Source organism: Oncorhynchus mykiss, chromosome 12 (assembly GCF_013265735.2).
Source record: "Oncorhynchus mykiss isolate Arlee chromosome 12, USDA_OmykA_1.1, whole genome shotgun sequence".
NCBI classification, from domain to species: Eukaryota; Metazoa; Chordata; class Actinopteri; order Salmoniformes; family Salmonidae; genus Oncorhynchus; species Oncorhynchus mykiss.
The window spans coordinates 7,090,302-7,115,310 of record NC_048576.1 but is presented as its reverse complement, the minus strand read 5'-3'; the positions used below and the strand labels follow the sequence as shown (position 1 = coordinate 7,115,310).

At 42.3% G+C, this 25,009-nt stretch overlaps 1 protein-coding gene across 1 annotated transcript in view; it reads left to right on the top strand.

Annotated features, from left to right (window-relative positions):
- Positions 1–25,009, top strand: part of mbd2 (methyl-CpG binding domain protein 2) — a 104,050-nt gene that overhangs the window by 15,841 nt on the left and 63,200 nt on the right. Inside the window, exon 2 of the mRNA XM_036936779.1 lies at positions 10,026–10,188. Coding sequence (XP_036792674.1) covers positions 10,026–10,188 — 163 coding nt within the window. The remainder of the gene's footprint in view (positions 1–10,025; positions 10,189–25,009) is intronic.

Here is a 25,009-nt window from a genome sequence, read left to right as displayed (position 1 = left end):
AGTGGATTGTCCAGGCTGTACTGAACTGTACTGTAGCTTAGAGCCACGGTGCAGTTCACTGATCCTCACAACCCTCTCTCTCTCTCTCTCTCTCTCTCTCTCTCTCTCTCTCTCTCTCTCTCTCTGCTCGGCACAGCGCTAAGCTACTGACCTACATGTCACTGTGTGCTGTCTGTCTGCCTGACTGGCGTGCTAGCTAGGTAACGGCTGCATCTTTAAAGGAGTACAGTAGAGTTCAGTACATTAGACTACAGGACAATATGCTGTACTCTTTTTTACTGTACTACTGTCTTGTATTGGACTGTACTGTGATCTACTATCAAATTAGTGAGAACATACGTCTTTGATAGGTTCAGGTTTGGTCCGGTCCGTCTGTATACGTTAACGTCAAGGCCAGGGTGGACTGTCCAAATTCCACTACTTTACAACGTCCATGGACATCCGGTGTCAGTCGTGATCAGTGGGTGAGGATGCTGGGTACAGTAAATGGAAAGAGAGGGGGCTCATGGGTAGGTGTGAGGGGGGGAGAGAGAGGGGGGGGAGAGAGAGAGGGGGGGGGGGAAGAGGCGGGGAGACAGGCAGAGAGAGGGGTTGTCCTTACTCAGACTGTTTTTACACTCTTGGTTGGACCACCAGACAACAGAAAGAAAAAACAGTTATGAGCTGAATATAACAGTATACCAGTGGAAGGGAAGACCGTAGCAGGAGACAGTTATGAGCTGAATATAACAGTATACCAGTGGAAGGGAAGACCGTAGCAGGAGACAGTTATGAGCTGAATATAACAGTATACCAGTGGAAGGGAAGACTGTAGCAGGAGACAGTTATGAGCTGAATATAGCAGTATACCAGTGGAAGGGAAGACAGTAGCAGGAGACAGTTATGAGCTGAATATAACAGTATACCAGTGGAAGGGAAGACAGTAGCAGGAGACAGTTATGAGCTGAATATAGCAGTATACCAGTGGAAGGGAAGACAGTAGCAGGAGACAGTTATGAGCTGAATATAACAGTATACCAGTGGAAGGGAAGACCGTAGCAGGAGACAGTTATGAGCTGAATATAACAGTATACCAGTGGAAGGGAAGACAGTAGCAGGAGACAGTTATGAGCTGAATATAGCAGTATACCAGTGGAAGGGAAGACAGTAGCAGGAGACAGTTATGAGCTGAATATAGCAGTATACCAGTGGAAGGGAAGACAGTAGCAGGAGACAGTTATGAGCTGAATATAACAGTATACCAGTGGAAGGGAAGACAGTAGCAGGAGACAGTTATGAGCTGAATATAGCAGTATACCAGTGGAAGGGAAGACAGTAGCAGGAGACAGTTATGAGCTGAATATAACAGTATACCAGTGGAAGGGAAGACAGTAGCAGGAGACAGTTATGAGCTGAATATAGCAGTATACCAGTGGAAGGGAAGACAGTAGCAGGAGACAGTTATGAGCTGAATATAACAGTATACCAGTGGAAGGGAAGACAGTTATGAGCTGAATATAACAGTATACCAGTGGAAGGGAAGACAGTAGCAGGAGACAGTTATGAGCTGAATATAGCAGTATACCAGTGGAAGGGAAGACAGTAGCAGGAGACAGTTATGAGCTGAATATAACAGTATACCAGTGGAAGGGAAGACAGTAGCAGGAGACAGTTATGAGCTGAATATAGCAGTATACCAGTGGAAGGGAAGACAGTAGCAGGAGACAGTTATGAGCTGAATATAACAGTATACCAGTGGAAGGGAAGACAGTAGCAGGAGACAGTTATGAGCTGAATATAGCAGTATACCAGTGGAAGGGAAGACAGTAGCAGGAGACAGTTATGAGCTGAATATAGCGGTATACCAGTGGAAGGGAAGACAGTAGCAGGAGACAGTTATGAGCAGATTATGACAGTATACCAGTGGAAGGGAAGACAGTAGCAGGAGACAGTTATGAGCTGAATATAACAGTATAGCAGTGGAAGGGAAGACAGTTATGAGCTGAATATAACAGTATAGCAGTGGAAGGGAAGACAGTTATGAGCTGAATATAGCAGTATACCAGTGGAAGGGAAGTCAGTAGCAGGAGACCCAACTGTGGTTTGTGACTATTATGATTTCACATTGTAGCCAATTCAGGTGCTGTTATTCAGTTATGGATTTTTTTCCAATTTGGGAACGGAATTATGAGTTTTAATCACTTCATAAACACAATTTATATCAGTAAAATTACGAACTAATTGGTATGTCTACCATTATTTGTTACCTCTGTGAACTTTCATGATTCTCCCTCATGAGGGAGAGAATTTAGACAATATCTTAAAGATATGTGGGTTTTTTGGTAACGGAATCACTAGGCAATATTTCTTAAACTTACAGAAGATAACACATTTCTCCACAACAAAATCTCAGTGTTGATAGTAGTTGGCAGGGGGGGGGGGGGTCTCTACGTCAATATTATTGTGTTTTAATGTATTTCTGATACCCTTTTGAAGACTTTTTCTGGTAGATGTTTACTAAGACCCCCCCCCCCCCCCCCTTTCCAGAAATCAAAGCCATTTCTCACGTCACATTTTTTGTTGATGAAAAATGTTAAATCTTAATTTCCTCAAAATATAGGCTATTAGCTTTCATTTGACTTTGAATTCGATATGATCCTACTAACTTCTCGTTGGTGCTCGTGCGGTCTTTCAGATGGACATACGCTATACCTCCATTCTGGGGTTGAGCGAGGGGATCGATGGGAAGGAACGCCAGGTAACGTGGAGTACGTCAGTAGGAAATGCGATCACTTCAGTGGAATTAATTACACCATAATGATCTTTCTCTTCCACACATGCTTTTGTGCGCTGCTTCCCTCTCATCTGTCTCCATGTTGGTATATTTCAGTATCGGTGTCTCTCTCCCTCTCTCTCAATTCAATTCAATTCAAGGGGCTTTATTGGCATGGGAAACATGTGTTAACATTGCCAAAGCAAGTGAGGTAGATAATAAACAAAAGTGAAATAAACAATAAAAATTAACAGTAAACTTTACACTCACAAAAGTTCCTAAAGAATAAAGACATTACAAATGTCATATTATATATATATATATATATATACAGTTGTTACAGTGTTGTAACAATGTACAAATAGTCAAAGTACAAAAGGGAAAATAAATAAACATAAATATGGGTTGTATTTATAATGGTGTTTGTTCTTCACTGGTTGACCTTGTGGCAACAGGTCACACATCTTGCTGCTGTGATGGCACACTGTGGAATTTCACCCAGTAGATATGGGAGTTTATCAAAATCGGGTGTCTGGCTCTCCGTTAGTCTCTCCTATCTCCGTTAGTCTCTCCTATCTCTGTTAGTCTGCCTGTCTGTCTTGTCTGTCTGTGTCCCTGCCTGCAACCCAGCTGGTGCGAAGCGTGCTGTCAGCAGTGAGACAAAAGGGTGTGGGTCGGAAAAGGGCTGTGGTTACACTGGGGGAGGGGGGGAGCAAGCATGCCGTGAAAGTGTGCCCCCTGCCCTTCACTCACTTCACTTAGCTGCTCTCACAACTACACACAGTCTGCCGCCAGGCAGGCAGACAGACTGATAGCTAGGCAGGCAGACAAATAGCCAGGCAGGTAGGCAGATAGCCACCCTGAGCTGGTGTCAACGCCCAGGGAGAAGTATTGAGGCTACTCCCTCACTCCATCTGCTCTGTTTCTCTGCTCCTCTCTTCCATTTCCACAGCCACTTTGCTGTGTAACTTACTGGCACACATGCACATTAGCATGATAGCTAAGCTAACTATGGGGAAACAGGCATACATGCACATTAGCATGATAGCTAAGCTAACTATGGGGAAACAGGCATACATGCTGAGAGCGGTCACTGATATTTCACAGGTCTGTCTAGGACGTTGACATTTGGAGGGATTTCTGATCTTCTTTGTTCCTTCAAGCCTGCTATGGTTTCTCTGGTCCACATTACATGAAGAAAGCTAACCAATGTGGAATTCCACACCCTCAACCTCTCTCACTAGTGAGCCGTGTGGTAGAGACAGATAGTCACGCTGTTTCACACCCTCAACCCCTCTCACTAGTGAGCCGTGTGGTAGAGAGGTAGTCAGTCTGAGACTGGGTTAGGGTGTGTTTGTGTCTTGGTGAGTTTCTCTGAAAGGCGTTGTTATGTGGAAGGGTGAGTTCTCTCTGGCTCGGCTTTGACTCATCGCTGAGTCACCTACTCACTCTCCCCTGAACCAAGTCACGGTCACACACTCATCTGTGTCTTTCCGACCGCTGGTCACAGAGGTGGATCTCCATAGCATTGAGTCACAGAGCTCGGCGCTCGTTCCGTCTGCATATGAGAGGAGCTGAGCTAGATGGAGGAGGTTGTCAACCTCCACCGACTGTTTTCAACACTCTTTCAGTTTGCCTGACGCTGGGCATATACACAGCACGACTTTTAAAATCTTAACGGGTTTCGATTTCATTTCCTTCTCTCAAGTTTTTCGTTTCATCTATCCTCAACCCCAAGGATGTTGGTGCTCACTTTACATCATGGTTTCCTTGTTGATCCTATCCTGAGTTTCTCGGTTGTCGTAGTTTCTCGGTTGTCGTAGTTTCTCGGTTGTCGTAGTTACTCGGTTGTCGTAGTTTCTCGGTTGTCGTAGGAAATAAATGCCCGAACAGTGAGCTGCTTCATTAGTGCGTTACAGGTACGTAACGATTTGTTGTCACCGTCAATGTATTGTTTAGTATTCACATGCTGAACCCCCCCCCCCCCCCCCCCCCCACTGTACACTACACCCCTTAAACTCAACTCTGGACCTCAGCCATTGTGTTATTGTCCCCCGACCGATTATGATTTTTCAACGCTGATACCGATAATTGGAGGACCAGAAAAAGCCGATACCGATTAATTGAGGCTAAATTGATTTTATTGATGTATTATATTAAGTTAAAATATGTGTTCATTCAGTATTGTTGTAATTGTCATGATTACAAATATATATTTTTTAAATCGGCCGATTAATCGGTATCGGCTTTTTTTTGGTCCTCCAATAATCGGTATCGGTATCGGCGTTTAAAAATCATAATCGGTCGACCTCTAGTCTAAATCAGTCCCTGATTAAAGGGGAACAATAACACAATGGCTGAGGTCCAGAGTTGAGTTTGAGGGGTGTAGTGTACAGTGGGGGTTTTAGCATGTGAATCTTGGCGGGGCAAACAGATGCCTCCAAAGCCACAATACTAAACAATACATTAATTGAACTATAACGGTGCCAACAAACTGTTAAGGCCTACGTCCCTGTCCCAACAGCAGAGCTTTATTTTTCAGCACCATGGAGTGAATCCTCACCACCGCTACACCTCGTCTGGCAGCGAAACAGTTCATTCAGACTCATTTACTGCCTTTAAAAAAAAACATAGCTGATATGGTTGACTTGCTTAAACAAATGTGGTTTTTACGGACAATTGAGATGTACAAACTACGGCGTAACAATGAGTGGATAACTGGCATTCCGTAATTTAGATTAAGACATTCATGAGCGAGCTAACTATTTGTTCAGCACTTTTGAATTGTACAGCGGCAGAATTCAGGACATGGGCCGTTCTTGCAGTGTTCTCCCTGTACACCAAGTCAGAACCGTAGGCTAAATAAAGAGGGCATATAAACAGATAATGAAAGCTCTTACGATATTCGAAGATGTAGTCTATAACCTGTTTTAGAGAAATAACATGTGTACCACCAAGTCAGAACTGTAGGATAAATAAAGGGGGCATATAAACAGATCATGAAAGCTCTTACGATATTCGAAGATGTTATTTCTCTAAAACAGGTTATAGACTACATGTGTACCAACAAGTCAGATCAGTAGGCTAAGTTATGAGGGAGAAAAGAACCAAATCATAAAGTCTGACATTCTCTGGATTTATGGTGCTTTCAAGACAACTGGGAACTCGTGGGAAAAGCAAGGTCAAATCATGATGTTAGTGATCATCAGGTCGGAGCTCTAGAAAGAGGCCAGAGTTCCTGACTTGGTATTCCGAGTTGGATGACCGTTCAACATGTATTTTTCCAGTCGGAGCTAGTCCTAGTTGTCTTTAACTCAATGAAGTCTGAGATTTCCGAGTTTCCAGTTGTTTTGAATGCGGCAGAAGTCATTCTGGATTGACAACATGGCCAATATATTCATTTTTTGGGGCCCATTGGTGTTGCATGTGAATGTTTACCCTTTTTAAATTTAGAAAAGAGACCCTTAAACCCAGACTTGGACCACACACCCACTCCACTGAATAGCAGTTAGCCACTGATTCCTTCTAAACCACTCATTATTGAATTTGTGATTTCCAACTTGTTGTGCAATTAGAGAAGATTACCAACCCTTACGCTCTCTGTCTTTTTTCTGCTGGCTGCCGCACCACCACAGAAAGCACTGAGTTAGACTAAAACACCTGCGTTACTCAAGAAAACAAAAAAGAGACCATGTTTGTATGCGGCTTTATTAACTCAAAAATATCTATTTTTTCCCACATTGTTTTACGTGACACGTATTTAATGCCAAAATAACATACAAAACAGGTTCTGCCCAAACTGCCCTTAATGACGGGTCGTCACTGGTAGTGTATACCTGGCATAAGTGATAGTCTTGAGTCACACAACGTTAAGGTTTTAAGCTTTGGGCACACGGTGATGAGGAACGGACTAAAACAGCGGGTGGCCGTCTGTACAATAGTCAGAAGACTAACAGAAAATGTCATTTCATATTCTAGTCACTGTCTGCCTTTTGGCTCCGGGTGTTGTCTACTGTGTGAGCCAGCTGTTTAAAGTGACTCTATTGTAGGCTTAGGTCGGAAGAGGAAATAGCATAGGTTATGGTAGGGCTGCACTATTTGGACAAAATATGTAATTGCTACCTCCCCCCAAATGTTGCAATTATGAATTGAGATTTTAAACGCTGTGGGTGAAAACCATGTCTGAAATGACCAAGTTAAAACAAGTGTCAGGGTAGAGAAAATCACTTCTAAAATGAGATCATATCAATGAATACATACTGTGCTAACTGAATACAAAACCAAATGAATTTAATCTATTTCAACATTGTTATAGGCTGCATATGATAATACATATTAATAGACATACTTGCTTTCGAGGCAAGCAACACTGAACCATGCGTGAGAGCACCAGCTGTTCCGTACGACTGTGTGATCTCGCTCTCTGTAGCTGAGGTGAGTAAGACCTTTAAACAGGTTACCATTCAAGGCCGCTGGGCCAGACGGATTACCAGGACGCATACTCAGGGCATGTGCTGACCAACTGGCAGGTTTCTTCACTGACATTTTCAACCTCTCCCTGACCCAGTCTGTAATACCTACATGTTTCAAGCAGACCACCATAGTCCCTGTGCCCAAGGACACCAAGGTAACCTGTCTAGACCACGCTCAGCGGTCTAAGGCACTACATCTCAGTGCTAGAGGCGTCACTACAGACACCCTGGTTCGAATCCAGGCTGTATCACAACCGGTCATGATTGGGAGTCCCGTAGGGCTGCGCACAATTGGCCAAGCGTCGTCCGGGTTTGGGCAGTGTAGGCTGTCATTGTAAATAAGAATTTGTTCTTAACTGACTTGCCTAGTTAAATTAAGGTAAAATAAATGACTAATCGCCCCGTAGCCATGAAAGTCTTTGAAATGCTGGTCATGGCTCACATTAACACCATCATCCCAGACAGCCTGGACCCACTCCAACAGATCCACAGATGATGCAATCTCTCTATTGCACTCCACACTGCCCTTTCCCAACTGAATAGGAGGAACACCTATGTGAGAATGCTGTTCCAAAGATTGTTATAACTAACCCAAGATAGAATGTGAATGTCTCCTTCATTAGTGTTGTTGTTATTAGACTGTGAATGCCTCCGTCATCAGTGTTGTTATTACTAGACTGTGAATGTCTCCTTCATTAGTGTTGTTGTTATTAGACTGTGAATGTCTCCTTCATTAGTGTTGTTGTTATTAGACTGTGAATGTCTCCTTCATTAGTGTTGTTGTTATTAGACTGTGAATGTCTCCTTCATTAGTGTTGTTGTTATTAGACTGTGAATGTCTCCTCCATCAGTGTTATTAGACTGTGAATGTCTCATTCATCAGTGTTGTTGTTATTAGACTGTGAATGCCTCCGTCATCAGTGTTGTTATTAGACTGTGAATGTCTCCTTCATTAGTGTTGTTATTAGACTGTGAATGCCTCCGTCATCAGTGTTGTTATTATTAGACTGTGAATGTCTCCTTCATTAGTGTTGTTGTTATTAGACTGTGAATGCCTCTTTCATCAGTGTTGTTATTAGACTGTGAATGTCTCCTCCATCAGTGTTATTAGACTGTGAATGTCTCATTCATCAGTGTTGTTGTTATTAGACTGTGAATGCCTCCGTCATCAGTGTTGTTATTAGACTGTGAATGTCTCCTTCATTAGTGTTGTTATTAGACTGTGAATGTCTCCTCCATCAGTGTTGTTGTTATTAGACTGTGAATGTCTCCGTCATCAGTGTTATTATTAGACTGTGAATGTCTCCTTCATTAGTGTTGTTGTTATTAGACTGTGAATGCCTCATTCATCAGTGTTGTTGTTATTAGACTGTGAATGCCTCAGCCTGTCGTTTCCAATGTGAACAAATTAGTTATAGTGGGCAGAACCAGGAGAGGGGCCGAGCCGAGCTAGCGAGATCCTATTGATGCCTTCTAGCATGTATTTGCATTTTTACGTTAGGAAAAACTTGAGGTATTGTTGCTGGGTTTGACCAGGGCTATGTTGCTGGGTTATGATGCTGGGTTATGTTGCTGGGTTATGATGCTGGGTTTGACCAGGGCTATGTTGCTGGGTTATGATGCTGGGTTATGTTGCTGGGTTATGATGCTGGGTTTGACCAGGGCTATGTTGCTGGGTTATGTTGCTGGGTTATATTGCTGGGTTATGATGCTGGGTTTGACCTGGGTTATGTTGCTGGGTTATGTTGCTGGGTTGTGATGCTGGGTTTGACCAGGGTTATGTTGCTGGGTTATGATGCTGGGTTATGTTGCTGGGTTATCATGCTGGGTTTGACCTGGGTTATGTTGCTGGGTTTGACCTGGGTTATATTGCTGGGTTATGTTGCTGGGTTGTGATTCTGGATTTGACCTGGGTTATATTGCTGGGTTGTGATTCTGGGTTTGACCTGAGTTATATTGCTGGGTTATGTTGCTGGGTTTGACCTGGGTTATATTGCTGGGTTATGTTGCTGGGTTGTGATGCTGGGTTTGACCTGGGTTATGTTGCTGAGTTATGTTGCTGGGTTGTAAAGATGGGTTTGACCTGGGTTATGTTGCTGAGTTATTTATGCTGGGTTTGACCTGGGTTATGTTGCTGGGTTATGATGCTGGGTTATGATGCTGGGTTATGATGCTGGGTTTGACCAGGGTTATGTTGCTGGGTTGTAAAGATGGGTTTGACCTGGGTTATGTTGCTGAGTTATTTATGCTGGGTTTGACCTGGGCTATGTTGCTGGGTTATGATGCTGGGTTATGATGCTGGGTTATGATGCTGGGTTTGACCAGGGTTATGTTGCTGGGTTATGATGCTGGGTTTGACCAGGGTTATGTTGCTGGGTTGTGATGATGGGTTTGACCTGGGTTGTGATGCTGGGTTTGACCTGGGTTATGATGCTGGGTTATGATGCTGGGTTTGACCAGGGTTATGATGCTGGGTTATGATGCTGGGTTTGACCAGGGTTATGTTGCTGGGTTGTGATGCTGGGTTTGACCTGGGTTATATTACTGGGTTGTGATTCTGGGTTTGACCTGGGTTATATTGCTGGGTTATGATGCTGGGTTTGACCAGGGTTATGTTGCTGGGTTTGACCAGGGCTATGTTGCTGGGTTTGACCTGGGTTCTGTTGCTGGGTTGTGATGCCATGCTGGGTTTGCTGTTGTTGTCAATGATCTACTGCTGTTGTTGTTTGTAATCTGTTGTTATTTGTGATCTAATGCTCTTGTTGTTGTTGTTGTTGTTTGTCTTTCCTCTCCCCCCTCAGTCCAAAAGGGAAGAAGTTCCGGAGCAAACCCCAGCTGTCCCGTTACCTAGGCAACACGGTAGACCTGGGATGTTTCGACTTCCGAACTGGCAAAATGATGATGCCCAGCAAGCTGCAGAAGAACAAACAGAGGCTACGGAATGAGAACCTCACCATCAACAAGGTACAGGTTCGCCTCGGCTACACATCAGGGTCCTGCTGTTCACTGCGTTCTAACAATGGCCAATGGTATTTATTTAGTCTTTATTTCAACAGGGAGTCATTGAGACCATGGTCTCTTTTTACAGAAGATTATTCTCAGTTCCTAACAACTCTCAGCCCTGTGCTAGCAGTGGATCAGTCTAGACTCAGCCCTGTGCTAGCAGTGGATCAGTCTAGACTCAGCCCTGTGCTAGCAGTGGATCTGTCTAGTCTCAGCCCTGTGCTAACAGTGGATCTGTCTAGTCTCAGCCCTGTGCTAGCAGTGGATCTGTCTAGTCTCAGCCCTGTGCTAGCAGTGGATCTGTCTAGTCTCAGCCCTGTGCTAGCAGTGGATCAGTCTAGTCTCAGCCCTGTGCTAGCAGTGGATCTGTCTAGTCTCAGCCCTGTGCTAGCAGTGGATCAGTCTAGACTCAGCCCTGTGCTAACAGTGGATCTGTCTAGTCTCAGCCCTGTGCTAGCAGTGGATCTGTCTAGTCTCAGCCCTGTGCTAGCAGTGGATCTGTCTAGTCTCAGCCCTGTGCTAGCAGTGGATCAGTCTAGTCTCAGCCCTGTGTTAGCAGTGGACCAGTCTAGTCTCAGCCCTGTGCTAGCAGTGGATCTGTCTAGTCTCAGCCCTGTGCTAGCAGTGGATCAGTCTAGTCTCAGCCCTGTGCTAGCAGTGGATCAGTCTAGTCTCAGCCCTGTGCTAGCAGTGGATCTGTCTAGTCTCAGCCCTGTGCTAGCAGTGGATCAGTCTAGTCTCAGCCCTGTGCTAGCAGTGGATCAGTCTAGTCTCAGCCCTGTGCTAGCAGTGGATCAGTCTAGTCTCAGCCCTGTGCTAGCAGTGGATCAGTCTAGTCTCAGCCCTGTGTTAGCAGTGGACCAGTCTAGTCTCAGCCCTGTGCTAGCAGTGGATCAGTCTCGTCTCAGCCCTGTGTTAGCAGTGGACCAGTCTAGTCTCAGCCCTGTGTTAGCAGTGGACCAGTCTAGTCTCAGCCCTGTGTTAGCAGTGGACCAGTCTAGTCTCAGCCCTGTGTTAGCAGTGGACCAGTCTAGTCTCAGCCCTGTGTTAGCAGTGGACCAGTCTAGTCTCAGCCCTGTGTTAGCAGTGGATCTGTCTAGTCTCAGCCCTGTGCTAGCAGTGGATCTGTCTAGTCTCAGCCCTGTGCTAGCAGTGGATCAGTCTAGTCTCAGCCCTGTGCTAGCAGTGGATCTGTCTAGTCTCAGCCCTGTGCTAGCAGTGGATCTGTCTAGTCTCAGCCCTGTGCTAGCAGTGGATCTGTCTAGTCTCAGCCCTGTGCTAGCAGTGGATCAGTCTAGTCTCAGCCCTGTGCTAGCAGTGGATCTGTCTAGTCTCAGCCCTGTGCTAGCAGTGGATCTGTCTAGTCTCAGCCCTGTGCTAGCAGTGGATCTGTCTAGTCTCAGCCCTGTGCTAGCAGTGGATCTGTCTAGTCTCAGCCCTGTGCTAGCAGTGGATCTGTCTAGTCTCAGCCCTGTGCTAGCAGTGGATCTGTCTAGTCTCAGCCCTGTGCTAGCAGTGGATCAGTCTAGACTCAGCCCTGTGCTAGCAGTGGATCAGTCTAGACTCAGCCCTGTGCTAGCAGTGGATCAGTCTAGTCTCAGCCCTGTTCTAGCAGGAGTTTTAATGTCTAGACAATGTACTTGAGTATTGTTGAGTATATCTGTTGTTGTAGTAGTTGTTGAGTATATCTGTTGTTGTAGTAGTTGTTGAGTATATCTGTTGTTGTTGTAGTAGTTGTTGAGTATATCTGTTGTTGTTGTAGTAGTTGTTGAGTATATCTGTTGTAGTAGTTGTTGAGTATATCTGTTGTTGTTGTAGTAGTTGTTGAGTATATCTGTTGTAGTAGTTGTTGAGTATATCTGTTGTTGTAGTAGTTGTTGAGTATATCTGTTGTAGTAGTTGTTGAGTATATCTGTTGTTGTTGTAGTAGTTGTTGTTGAGTATATCTGTTCTAGTTGTAGTAGTAGTTGTTGAGTATATCTGTTGTTGTTGTAGTAGTAGTTGTTGAGTATATCTGTTGTTGTAGTAGTTGTTGAGTATATCTGTTGTTGTAGTAGTTGTTGTTGAGTATATCTGTTGTAGTAGTTGTTGAGTATATCTGTTTTTGTTGTAGTAGTTGTTGAGTATATCTGTTGTTGTTGTAGTAGTTGTTGAGTATATCTGTTGTTGTTGTAGTAGTTGTTGAGTATATCTGTTGTAGTAGTTGTTGAGTATATCTGTTGTTGTTGTAGTAGTTGTTGTTGAGTATATCTGTTCTAGTTGTAGTAGTAGTTGTTGAGTATATCTGTTGTTGTTGTAGTAGTAGTTGTTGAGTATATCTGTTGTTGTAGTAGTTGTTGAGTATATCTGTTGTTGTAGTAGTTGTTGTTGAGTATATCTGTTGTAGTAGTTGTTGAGTATATCTGTTGTTGTAGTAGTTGTTGTTGAGTATATATGTTGTAGTTGTTGTTGAGTATATATGTTGTTGTAGTTGTTGTTGAGTATATATGTTGTAGTAGTTGTTGAGTATATATGTTGTAGTAGTTGTTGTTGTTGAGTATATCTGTTGTAGTAGTTGTTGTTGAGTATATCTGTTGTAGTAGTTGTTGAGTATATATGTTGTAGTAGTTGTTGTTGTTGAGTATATATGTTGTAGTAGTTGTTGAGTATATATGTTGTAGTAGTTGTTGTTGTTGAGTATATCTGTTGTTGTAGTAGTTGTTGTTGAGTATATATGTTGTAGTTGTTGTTGAGTATATATGTTGTTGTAGTAGTTGTTGTTGAGTATATATGTTGTAGTAGTTGTTGAGTATATATGTTGTAGTAGTTGTTGTTGTTGAGTATATCTGTTGTAGTAGTTGTTGTTGAGTATATATGTTGTAGTAGTTGTTGTTGAGTATATCTGTTGTAGTAGTTGTTGAGTATATCTGTTGTTGTTGTAGTAGTTGTTGAGTATATCTGTTGTAGTAGTTGTTGAGTATATCTGTTGTAGTAGTTGTTGAGTATATCTGTTGTTGTAGTAGTTGTTGTTGAGTATATCTGTTGTTGTTGTAGTAGTTGTTGAGTATATCTGTTGTTGTAGTAGTTGTTGTTGAGTATATCTGTTGTAGTAGTTGTTGAGTATATCTGTTGTTGTAGTAGTTGTTGAGTATATCTGTTGTTGTAGTAGTTGTTGAGTATATCTGTTGTAGTAGTTGTTGAGTATATCTGTTGTTGTAGTAGTTGTTGAGTATATCTGTAGTAGTAGTTGTTGAGTATATCTGTTGTTGTTGTAGTAGTTGTTGAGTATATATGTTGTAGTAGTAGTTGTTGAGTATATCTGTTGTAGTAGTTGTTGAGTATATCTGTTGTTGTTGTAGTAGTTGTTGTTGAGTATATCTGTTGTAGTAGTTGTTGAGTATATCTGTTGTTGTAGTAGTAGTTGTTGAGTATATCTGTTGTAGTAGTTGTTGAGTATATCTGTTGTTGTAGTAGTAGTTGTTGAGTATATCTGTTGTAGTAGTTGTTGAGTATATCTGTTGTTGTTGTAGTTGTTGTTGAGTATATCTGTTGTAGTAGTTGTTGAGTATATCTGTTGTTGTTGTAGTTGTTGTTGAGTATATCTGTTGTAGTAGTTGTTGAGTATATCTGTTGTTGTTGTAGTTGTTGTTGAGTATATCTGTTGTAGTAGTTGTTGAGTATATCTGTTGTTGTTGTAGTTGTTGTTGAGTATATCTGTTGTAGTAGTTGTTGAGTATATCTATTGTTGTTGTTGTAGTAGTTGTTGTTGAGTATATCTGTTGTTGTAGTAGTTGAGTATATCTGTTGTTGTAGTAGTTGTTGTTGAGTATATCTGTTGTTGTAGTAGTTGTTGTTGAGTATATCTGTTGTTGTAGTTGTTGAGTATATCTGTTGTTGTAGTAGTTGTTGAGTATATCTGTTGTTGTAGTAGTTGTTGTTGAGTATATCTGTTGTTGTAGTAGTTGAGTATATCTGTTGTTGTAGTAGTTGTTGTTGAGTATATCTGTTGTTGTAGTAGTTGTTGTTGAGTATATCTGTTGTAGTAGTTGTTGAGTATATCTGTTGTTGTAGTTGTTGAGTATATCTATTGTTGTTGTTGTAGTATATCTGTTGTTGTAGTAGTTGTTGAGTATATCTGTTGTAGTAGTTGTTGAGTATATCTGTTGTTGTAGTAGTTGTTGTTGAGTATATATGTTGTAGTAGTTGTTGAGTATATCTATTGTTGTTGTTGTAGTTGTTGTTGAGTATATATGTTGTAGTAGTTGTTGTTGAGTATATCTGTTGTTGTAGTAGTTGTTGTTGAGTATATATGTTGTTGTAGTTGTTGTTGAGTATATCTTGTTGTAGTTGAGTCTGTTTTTGTATTTATTTAACCTTTATTTAACTAGGCAAGTCAGTTAAGAACAAATTCTTATTCACAATGGCAACCTGAGAAAAGGTCTCCTGCGGGGCTGAGATTTTAAAAAAAGAATTATAATAAACAATATAGGACAAAATACGCATCACGACAAGAGAGACATCACAACACTACATAAAGAGACCTAACAACATAGCATGGCAGCAATACCACATGACAACAACATGGTAGCAGCACAACATGACAACAACATGGTAGCAACATGACAACAACATGGTAGCAACACAACATGACAACAACATGGTAGCAGCACATGACAACAACATGGTAGCAACACAACATGACAACAACATGGAAGCAACACAACATGACAACAACATGGAAGCAACACAACACAACAACAACGTGGCAGCAACACAACATGACAACGTGGTAGCAACACAACATGACAACAACATGGTAGCAACACAACATGACAACGTGGTAGCAACACAACATGACAACAACGTGGCAGCAACACAACATGACAACAACGTGGTAGCAACACAACATGACAACAACGTGGTAGCAACACAACATGACAACAACGTGGTAGCAACACAACATGACAACAACGTGGTAGCAACACAACATGACAACAACGTGGTAGCAACGCAACATGACAACAACGTGGTAGCAACGCAACATGACAACAACGTGGTAGCAACACAACATGACAACAACGTGGTAGCAACACAACATGACAACAACGTGGTAGCAACACAACATGACAACAACGTGGTAGCAACGCAACATGACAACAACGTGGTAGCAACGCAACATGACAACAACGTGGTAGCAACACAACATGACAACAACGTGGTAGCAACACAACATGACAACAACGTGGTAGCAACGCAACATGACAACAACGTGGTAGCAACGCAACATGACAACAACGTGGTAGCAACGCAACATGAAAACAACGTGGTAGCAACGCAACATGCAGCAGCACAACATGGCAGCAGCACAACATGGTAGCAGAACAAAACAGGGTACACACATTATTGGGCACAGACAACAGCACAAAGGGTAAGAAGGTAGAGACAACAATACATCGCGTAAAGCAGCCACAACTGTCAGTCAGAGTGACAGCTCCATGATTGAGTCTTTGAATGAAGAGATAAAACTGTCCAGTTTGAGTGTTTTGTTGCAGCTCCTTCCAGTCGCTAGCTGCAGCGAACTGAAAAGACGAGCGACCCAGGGGTGGGTGGGTGGGTGTGTGTGATACCCAGGGATATCTGTTCTAGTTGTGTAGTGCATAGAAAGAGAATCGATGGGAATCCATACTAGTAATTACGTTTCTATGTTATCGGCTGGGTTATTTGTAGGTCAGAGGTCATACAGACAGAGGCTCTACTGGTGGCTCTCCCCTCACCTGCCAGTCAGTCAGTACACATCTAGTACTCCACCCATCGTACAGTCAGTCAGTACACATCTAGTACCCCATCCACCGTACATTCAGTCAGTACACATCTAGTACCCCATCCACCTACCAGTCAGTCAGTAAACATCTAGTACCCCATCCACCTACCAGTCAGTCAGTAAACATCTAGTACCCCATCCACCTACCAGTCAGTCAGTAAACATCTAGTACCCCATCCACCTACCAGTCAGTCAGTACACATCTAGTACCCCATCCACCGTACAGTCAGTCAGTACACATCTAGTACCCCATCCACCGTAAGTCAGTCAGTACACATCTAGTACCCCATCCACCGTAAGTCAGTCAGTACACATCTAGTACCCCATCCACCTACCAGTCAGTCAGTACACATCTAGTACCCCATCCACCGTACAGTCAGTCAGTACACATCTAGTACCCCATCCACCGTACAGTCAGTACACATCTAGTACCCCATCCACCGTACAGTCAGTCAGTACACATCTAGTACCCCACCCACCGTACAGTCAGTCAGTAAACATCTAGTACCCCATCCACCTACCAGTCAGTCAGTAAACATCTAGTACCCCATCCACCTACCAGTCAGTCAGTAAACATCTAGTACCCCATCCACCTACCAGTCAGTCAGTACACATCTAGTACCCCATCCACCGTAAGTCAGTCAGTACACATCTAGTACCCCATCCACCTACCAGTCAGTCAGTACACATCTAGTACCCCATCCACCGTACAGTCAGTCAGTACACATCTAGTACCCCATCCACCGTACAGTCAGTCAGTACACATCTAGTACCCCATCCACCGTACAGTCAGTCAGTACACATCTAGTACCCCACCCACCGTACAGTCAGTCAGTACATATCTAGTATCCCACCCACCATACAGTCAGTACGTTGGGGAGAGTGCACCGACCCAGAGCTGGAGAGGAGAGTACTCCTTCCTTGTGTGTGTGTTCTAATCAGGGACTGATTTAGACCTGGACACCAGGTGGGTGATTCCCCTCTAATCAGGGACTGATTTAGACCTGGGACACCAGGTGGGTGATTCCCCTCTAATCAGGGACTGATTTAGACCTGAGACACCAGGTGGGTGATTCTCTAATCAGGGACTGATTTAGACCTGGGACACCAGGTGGGTGATTCTCCTCTAATCAGGGACTGATTTAGACCTGGGACACCAGGTGGGTGATTCCCCTCTAATCAGGGACTGATTTAGACCTGGGACACCAGGTGGGTGATTCCCCTCTAATCAGGGACTGATTTAGACCTGGGACACCAGGTGAGTGATTCTCCTCTAATCAGGGACTGATTTAGACCTGGGACACCAGGTGGGTGATTCTCCTCTAATCAGGGACTGATTTAGACCTGGGACACCAGGTGGGTGATTCCCCTCTAATCAGGGACTGATTTAGACCTGGAACACCAGGTGAGTGATTCTCCTCTAATCAGGGACTGATTTAGACCTGGGACACCAGGTGGGTGATTCCCCTCTAATCAGGGACTGATTTAGACCTGGAACACCAGGTGAGTGATTCTCCTCTAATCAGGGACTGATTTAGACCTGGGACACCAGGTGAGTGATTCTCCTCTAATCAGGGACTGATTTAGACCTCAAGAAGAAAGATGAGTTCAACAGGAAAGTCAGTCTGTCAGCAATCCAGTAGCCTTGATTCTTGTACAGAACCCAGCCTAGCTGATGTGACGCTATTTACTCGATTTTTGACCACTTTTTTTTGTTGTCTTTCTCTGGCCTCCATTGATTCAGTCACCCGGATTCTGTCCATCCTACAAGGGTAAAAAAAAAACTACAATCGCTTTTGAACGAATTATGACAGAGACGTGAGGTTTAGGACCATTGTGTTCTTCAGAGCAGTGGTCACTAACCATTTCTGAGTCAAGATCACTTTCGCAGTCAAAAAAGCAAAGCCGAGTGTAACGGTTTTCTGTATGAGAAGGAGAGTCGGACCAAAATGCGGCGTGTCTATTGCAATCCATGTTTAATGAAGTAACACACTAAACACAAACACTACCAAAACAATAAACTTAACGAAAACCGAAACAGCCTATACTTGTGTAACCTAACACAGACTAACGACATAAGGACACTAAGGACAATCACCCACGACAAACTCAAAGAATATGGCTGCCTAAATATGGTTCCCAATCAGAGACAACGATAAACACCTGCCTCTGATTGAGAACCACTTCAGACAGCCATAGACTTAGCTAGAACACCCCACTAGCTACAATCCCCATAAATACACACCACAAACAAAAACCCATGCCACACCCTGGCCTGACCAAATAAATAAAGATAAACACAAAATACTTTGACCAGGGTGTGACACCGAGACCTACTGTTCAAATTGTTTCTTTAAACATGACTTAAATAATGTAACATTAACCTTATAAAAAATATGAAAAAAAAAAAAAACGGTTCTGTAGGAATGAGGTTTGTGCAGTAGGCTGACTACATAATCAACAGCATATTCGCGATATGCCTGGCCTGCCAATATTGTTCTTCTCAAAACATATTATATTTCAAAACTCGAGCTTTGATAATAAAATACATCAGTTGGTGTAGCGAGGCACAGCTGAACATAAATTTTAATAATTATCTTTTTTATTTGACTGGACTGCATCTGATGTTCATGATGCTTTCAAGACAACTGGTAACTTGGGGGGTTGAAACAAGGTCAAATCATGGCGTCGGTGATCTTCAGGTCGGACAGTCAGAGCTCTAGAAAGATGCCAGAGTTTCTGACTTGGAATTCCGAGTTGGATGACCGTTTTTCCCGGGTGTCTTGAACTCACTGAAGTTGGAAATCTGAGATTTCCGAGTTCCCCGTTGTCTTAAACGCGGCATTAGTCTCAGTAGAGGGGAGAGGTGCAGCAGAGGGTCCATCTCTCACGGTCCCCGCTCTCTCACGGTCCCCGCTCTCTCCTTACTTTCCTACGGTGAGTCTGACCACAGAGAATGGGGCTCCATCTTCCACCTGATGGCAAAACTCGAGTCGCGCCGCATCTGCCTCAGGCACAAATTCATGTTGTTCCTATGACCAGAGAAAGTGAGATATTTCTTGATATTAAAATAGACGAGCTGCTAATAATAAAACCACAGGCCTGTCGATACACTTGGCTACTCATTCACTGCAGCTGCAGCTCTAGGGGAAGTAGGGAGAAGTGTGTTTTTATGTTCTGTAATAGTATTGAATAAAAACAAGGGTTGAGTTTAAACATGAACTCACTCAAAAAAACGGCAGCTCGTCGCTGAATTCTTCGACCGTCTCTCTCTGGTCACTGTTTTTAAAAAGTGATCAAATCTCACCCAGGCTAGTATCAAACTTTTCCGTGGGGTCATTGAAGTTGTAGGCATGTTGATTTTGAGCTATCGGATTGGCCAGCGCAGTAGACACAGTCGAATTTAGCCCCAGATCTCCCGGTCCGCCTGGTAGGCGGCGTTAGTCTTTTCCAGACAAATGAAATGGTTCCACATGGGAACACTTTTCCGACCCAGTGTACAGGCCTTCTGAATCAAGTCCACCAACAGCTCAACACGTTGTCTTTTCTGCAGAAATGTTCGGTGAACAACTAGGAATGCCTTGAAGATCCACCAGCCGATCAAGAAACGACCGGTTGGTGACCATGTTCTTGGAGGATTATCTACACTATTAACATATTATTTTTTTTACCCATGGGCCAAAAGATCTGTTTTTGGATTTAGACATCCGTGACACGATGTCCTGTGTTGTGTTTGCCGGCTAGAGATCACGACTTTCAAATCATCAGTAGACTCGCATCATGCAGCCTCAGAGTGTATTAAATATCTAATCATATAGCCCAATGTTTGTAGAACAACTGAAGTTGCATAAATGACTCAATATGGAGTACCTGTTTCTTTGTTAACTGTTCAACACAGAATAGCCGCATGTGCGCCCTCCCAACAAATCATTTGGAGAAAATATCCTTCCAATTGTATTCTTCAGATTATAAAATAATGACTCTGAATTCTAAGCAACTCTTGTCTGCTAAATGAACCAGTGTAGCCATATGGCACAGCCAGATCAGGAAATAACAAGGACAACTCAGAGTATTCTAGCCAGATCAGGAAATAACAAGGACAACTCAGAGTATTCTAGCCAGATCAGGAAATAACAAGGACAACTCAGAGTATTCTAGCCAGATCAGGAAATAACAAGGACAACTCAGAGTATTCTAGCCAGATCAGGAAATAACAAGGACAACTCAGAGTATTCTAGCCAGATCAGGACCTAACATAAGGACAACTCAGAGTATTCTAGCCAGATCAGGACCTAACATAAGGACAACTCAGAGTATTCTAGCCAGATCAGGACCTAACATAAGGACAACTCAGAGTATTCTAGCCAGATCAGGACCCTAACATAAGGACAACTCAGAGTATTCTAGCCAGATCAGGACCTAACATAAGGACAACTCAGAGTATTCTAGCCAGATCAGGACCTAACATAAGGACAACTCAGAGTATTCTAGCCAGATCAGGACCTAACATAAGGACAACTCAGAGTATTCTAGCCAGATCAGGACCTAACATAAGGACAACTCAGAGTATTCTAGCCAGATCAGGACCCTAACATAAGGACAACTCAGAGTATTCTAGCCAGATCAGGACCCTAACATAAGGACAACTCAGAGTATTCTAGCCAGATCAGGACCCTAACATAAGGACAACTCAGAGTATTCTAGCCAGATCAGGACCCTAACATAAGGACAACTCAGAGTATTCTAGCCAGATCAGGACCCTAACATAAGGACAACTCAGAGTATTCTAGCCAGATCAGGACCCTAACATAAGGACAACTCAGAGTATTCTAGCCAGATCAGGACCCTAACATAAGGACAACTCAGAGTATTCTAGCCAGATCAGGACCTAACATAAGGACAACTCAGAGTATTCTAGCCAGATCAGGACCCTAACATAAGGACAACTCAGAGTATTCTAGCCAGATCAGGACCCTAACATAAGGACAACTCAGAGTATTCTGTTCTTCTGATATAAACTACATTTTCTTTATCATGTTTCTTTAGACCTGCCTAAAATAAATCATTCATTTATTGTGGAGGTGGAGGCTATATTACATGGATTTATTGTGATGGTGTAGACTATATTACATGGATTTATTGTGATGGTGTAGACTATATTACATGGATTTATTGTGAAGGTGTAGACTATATTACATGGATTTATTGTGAAGGTGTAGACTATATTACATGGAGTTATTGTGAAGGTGTAGGTAGACTATATTACATGGATTTATTGTGATGGTGTAGACTATATTACATGGATTTATTGTGAAGGTGGAGGCTATATTACATGGATTTATTGTGAAGGTGGAGGCTATATTACATGGATTTATTGTGAAGGTGGAGGCTATATTACATGGATTTATTGTGAAGGTGGAGGCTATATTACATGGATTTATTGTGATGGTGTAGACTATATTACATGGATTTATTGTGATGGTGTAGACTATATTACATGGATTTATTGTGAAGGTGGAGACTATATTACATGGATTTATTGTGATGGTGTAGGTAGACTATATTACATGGATTTATTGTGAAGGTGGAGACTATATTACATGGATTTATTGTGAAGGTGTAGACTATATTACATGGATTTATTGTGAAGGTGGAGGCTATATTACATGGATTTATTGTGAAGGTGGAGACTATATTACATGGATGTATTGTGAAGGTGGAGGCTATATTACATGGATTTATTGTGAAGGTGGAGACTATATTACATGGATTTATTGTGATGGTGTAGACTATATTACATGGATTTATTGTGATGGTGTAGGTAGACTATATTACATGGATTTATTGTGATGGTGTAGACTATATTACATGTATTTATTGTGATGGTGTAGACTATATTACATGGATTTATTGTGAAGGTGTAGACTATATTACATGGATTTATTGTGAAGGTGGAGACTATATTACATGGATTTATTGTGATGGTGTAGACTATATTACATGGATTTATTGTGATGGTGTAGGTAGACTATATTACATGGATTTATTGTGATGGTGTAGACTATATTACATGTATTTATTGTGAAGGTGTAGACTATATTACATGGATTTATTGTGAAGGTGTAGACTATATTACATGGATTTATTGTGATGGTGTAGACTATATTACATGTATTTATTGTGAAGGTGGAGGCTATATTACATGGATTTATTGTGAAGGTGGAGGCTATATTACATGGATTTATTGTGAAGGTGGAGGCTATATTACATGGATTTATTGTGAAGGTGGAGACTATATTACATGGATATATTGTGATGGTATAGACTATATTACATGGATTTATTGTGAAGGTGTAGACTATATTAAATGGATTTATTGTGATGGTGTAGACTATATTACATGGATTTATTGTGAAGGTGTAGGCTATATTACATGGATTTATTGTGAAGGTGTAGACTATATTACATGGATTTATTGTGATGGTGTAGACTATATTACATGGATTTACTGTGAAGGTGTAGACTATATTACATGGATTTATTGTGAAGGTGTAGACTATATTACATGGATTTACTGTGAAGGTGGAGGCTATATTACATGGATTTATTGTGAAGGTGTAGACTATATTACATGGATTTATTGTGAAGGTGTAGACTATATTACATGGATTTATTGTGATGGTGTAGGTAGACTATATTACATGGATATATTGTGATGGTGTAGGCTATATTACATGGATTTATTGTGAAGGTGGAGGCTATATTACATGGATTTATTGTGAAGGTGGAGGCTATATTACATGGATTTATTGTGGAGGTGGAGGCTATATTACATGGATTTATTGTGATGGTGTAGGTAGACTATATTACATGGATTTATTGTGAAGGTGGAGACTATATTACATGGATTTATTGTGAAGGTGTAGACTATATTACATGGATTTATTGTGAAGGTGGAGACTATATTACATGGATTTATTGTGAAGGTGGAGGCTATATTACATGGATTTATTGTGAAGGTGTAGACTATATTACATGGATTTATTGTGAAGGTGTAGACTATATTACATGGATTTATTGTGAAGGTGTAGACTATATTACATGGATTTATTGTGATGGTGTAGGTAGACTATATTACATGGATTTATTGTGAAGGTGGAGGCTATATTACATGGATTTATTGTGAAGGTGGAGGCTATATTACATGGATTCATTGTGAAGGTGGAGACTATATTACATGGATTTATTGTGAAGGTGTAGACTATATTACATGGATATATTGTGAAGGTGGAGACTATATTACATGGATTTATTGTGATGGTGTAGACTATATTACATGGATTTATTGTGAAGGTGTAGGTAGACTATATTACATGGATTTATTGTGATGGTGTAGACTATATTACATGGATTTATTGTGAAGGTGGAGACTATATTACATGGATATATTGTGATGGTGTAGGCTATATTACATGGATTTATTGTGAAGGTGTAGAATATATTACATGGATTTATTGTGATGGTGTAGACTATATTACATGGATTTATTGTGATGGTGTAGGCTATATTACATGGATTTATTGTGATGGTGTAGACTATATTACATGGATTTATTGTGATGGTGTAGACTATATTACATGGATTTATTGTGAAGGTGGAGGCTATATTACATGGATTTATTGTGAAGGTGGAGGCTATATTACATGGATTTATTGTGAAGGTGGAGGCTATATTACATGGATTTATTGTGAAGGTGTAGACTATATTACATGGATTTATTGTGAAGGTGTAGACTATATTACATGGATATATTGTGAAGGTGGAGACTATATTACATGGATTTATTGTGATGGTGTAGACTATATTACATGGATTTATTGTGAAGGTGGAGACTATATTACATGGATTTATTGTGAAGGTGTAGAATATATTACATGGATTTATTGTGAAGGTGGAGGCTATATTACATGGATTTATTGTGAAGGTGGAGGCTATATTACATGGATTTATTGTGAAGGTGGAGGCTATATTACATGGATTTATTGTGAAGGTGGAGGCTATATTACATGGATTTATTGTGAAGGTGGAGGCTACATTACATGGATTTATTGTGAAGGTGGAGGCCTCCTCTCCTCCCTGGGACTCTGTGCCCTGAGGACTGCCTCCTCCCTGGGACTCTGTGCCCTTATATGCAGCTCCTCCCTGGGAATTTGTGCCCTGAGGACTGCCACGTCCCTGGGACTCTGTGCCCTGATATGCAGCTCCTCCCTGGGACTCTGTGCCCTGATATGCAGCTCCTCCCTGGGACTCTGTGCCCTGATATGCAGCTCCTCCCTGGGACTCTGTGCCCTGAGGACTGCCTCCTCCCTGGGACTCTGTGCCCTGATATGCAGCTCCTCCCTGGGACTCTGTGCCCTGATATGCAGCTCCGCCCTGGGACTCTGTTCCCTGATATGCAACTCCGCCGTGGCTGTGTGCCCTGGTATCCTCCCTAGGACTCCATAAGCCCTGATATGCAGCTCGTCCTAGGGACTCAGTGTGTCCTGATATGCAGCTGATCTCTGGGACTCGATGTGCACTGACATGAAGCTTGCCTCTAGGATTTAATGTGCCTTGGTAGGCAGTCGGTGAGCTCTGGTATGCAGCTCCTCCTAGGGATCCTGTGTGCCCTGGCTGGTACACAGATCCTCCCGAGGACTCAGTATGTGCTAACTAAGAGACAGATCCTCCTCTCCAGTTAGGCCTAGGGCCCTGAGCCGGTGTCGCTCGGCTGAGTGAGTAGTGCAGGCATTTGGTTTAAGTTTGCCCCCGCTCTGCTCTGCTGCTCTACACATGTCCTCTTTAGGGAGGAGTCCCCCTCCCCTCCCCCTGTTGTGTCTGCCAAACCACAGATCAGAGTTAACCCCTTCAACCGTCGCTCAACACAGCACATGTCAGCAGAGTACCTCGCTAAGCAGCCGAACACAAACAACCGTTCACTTT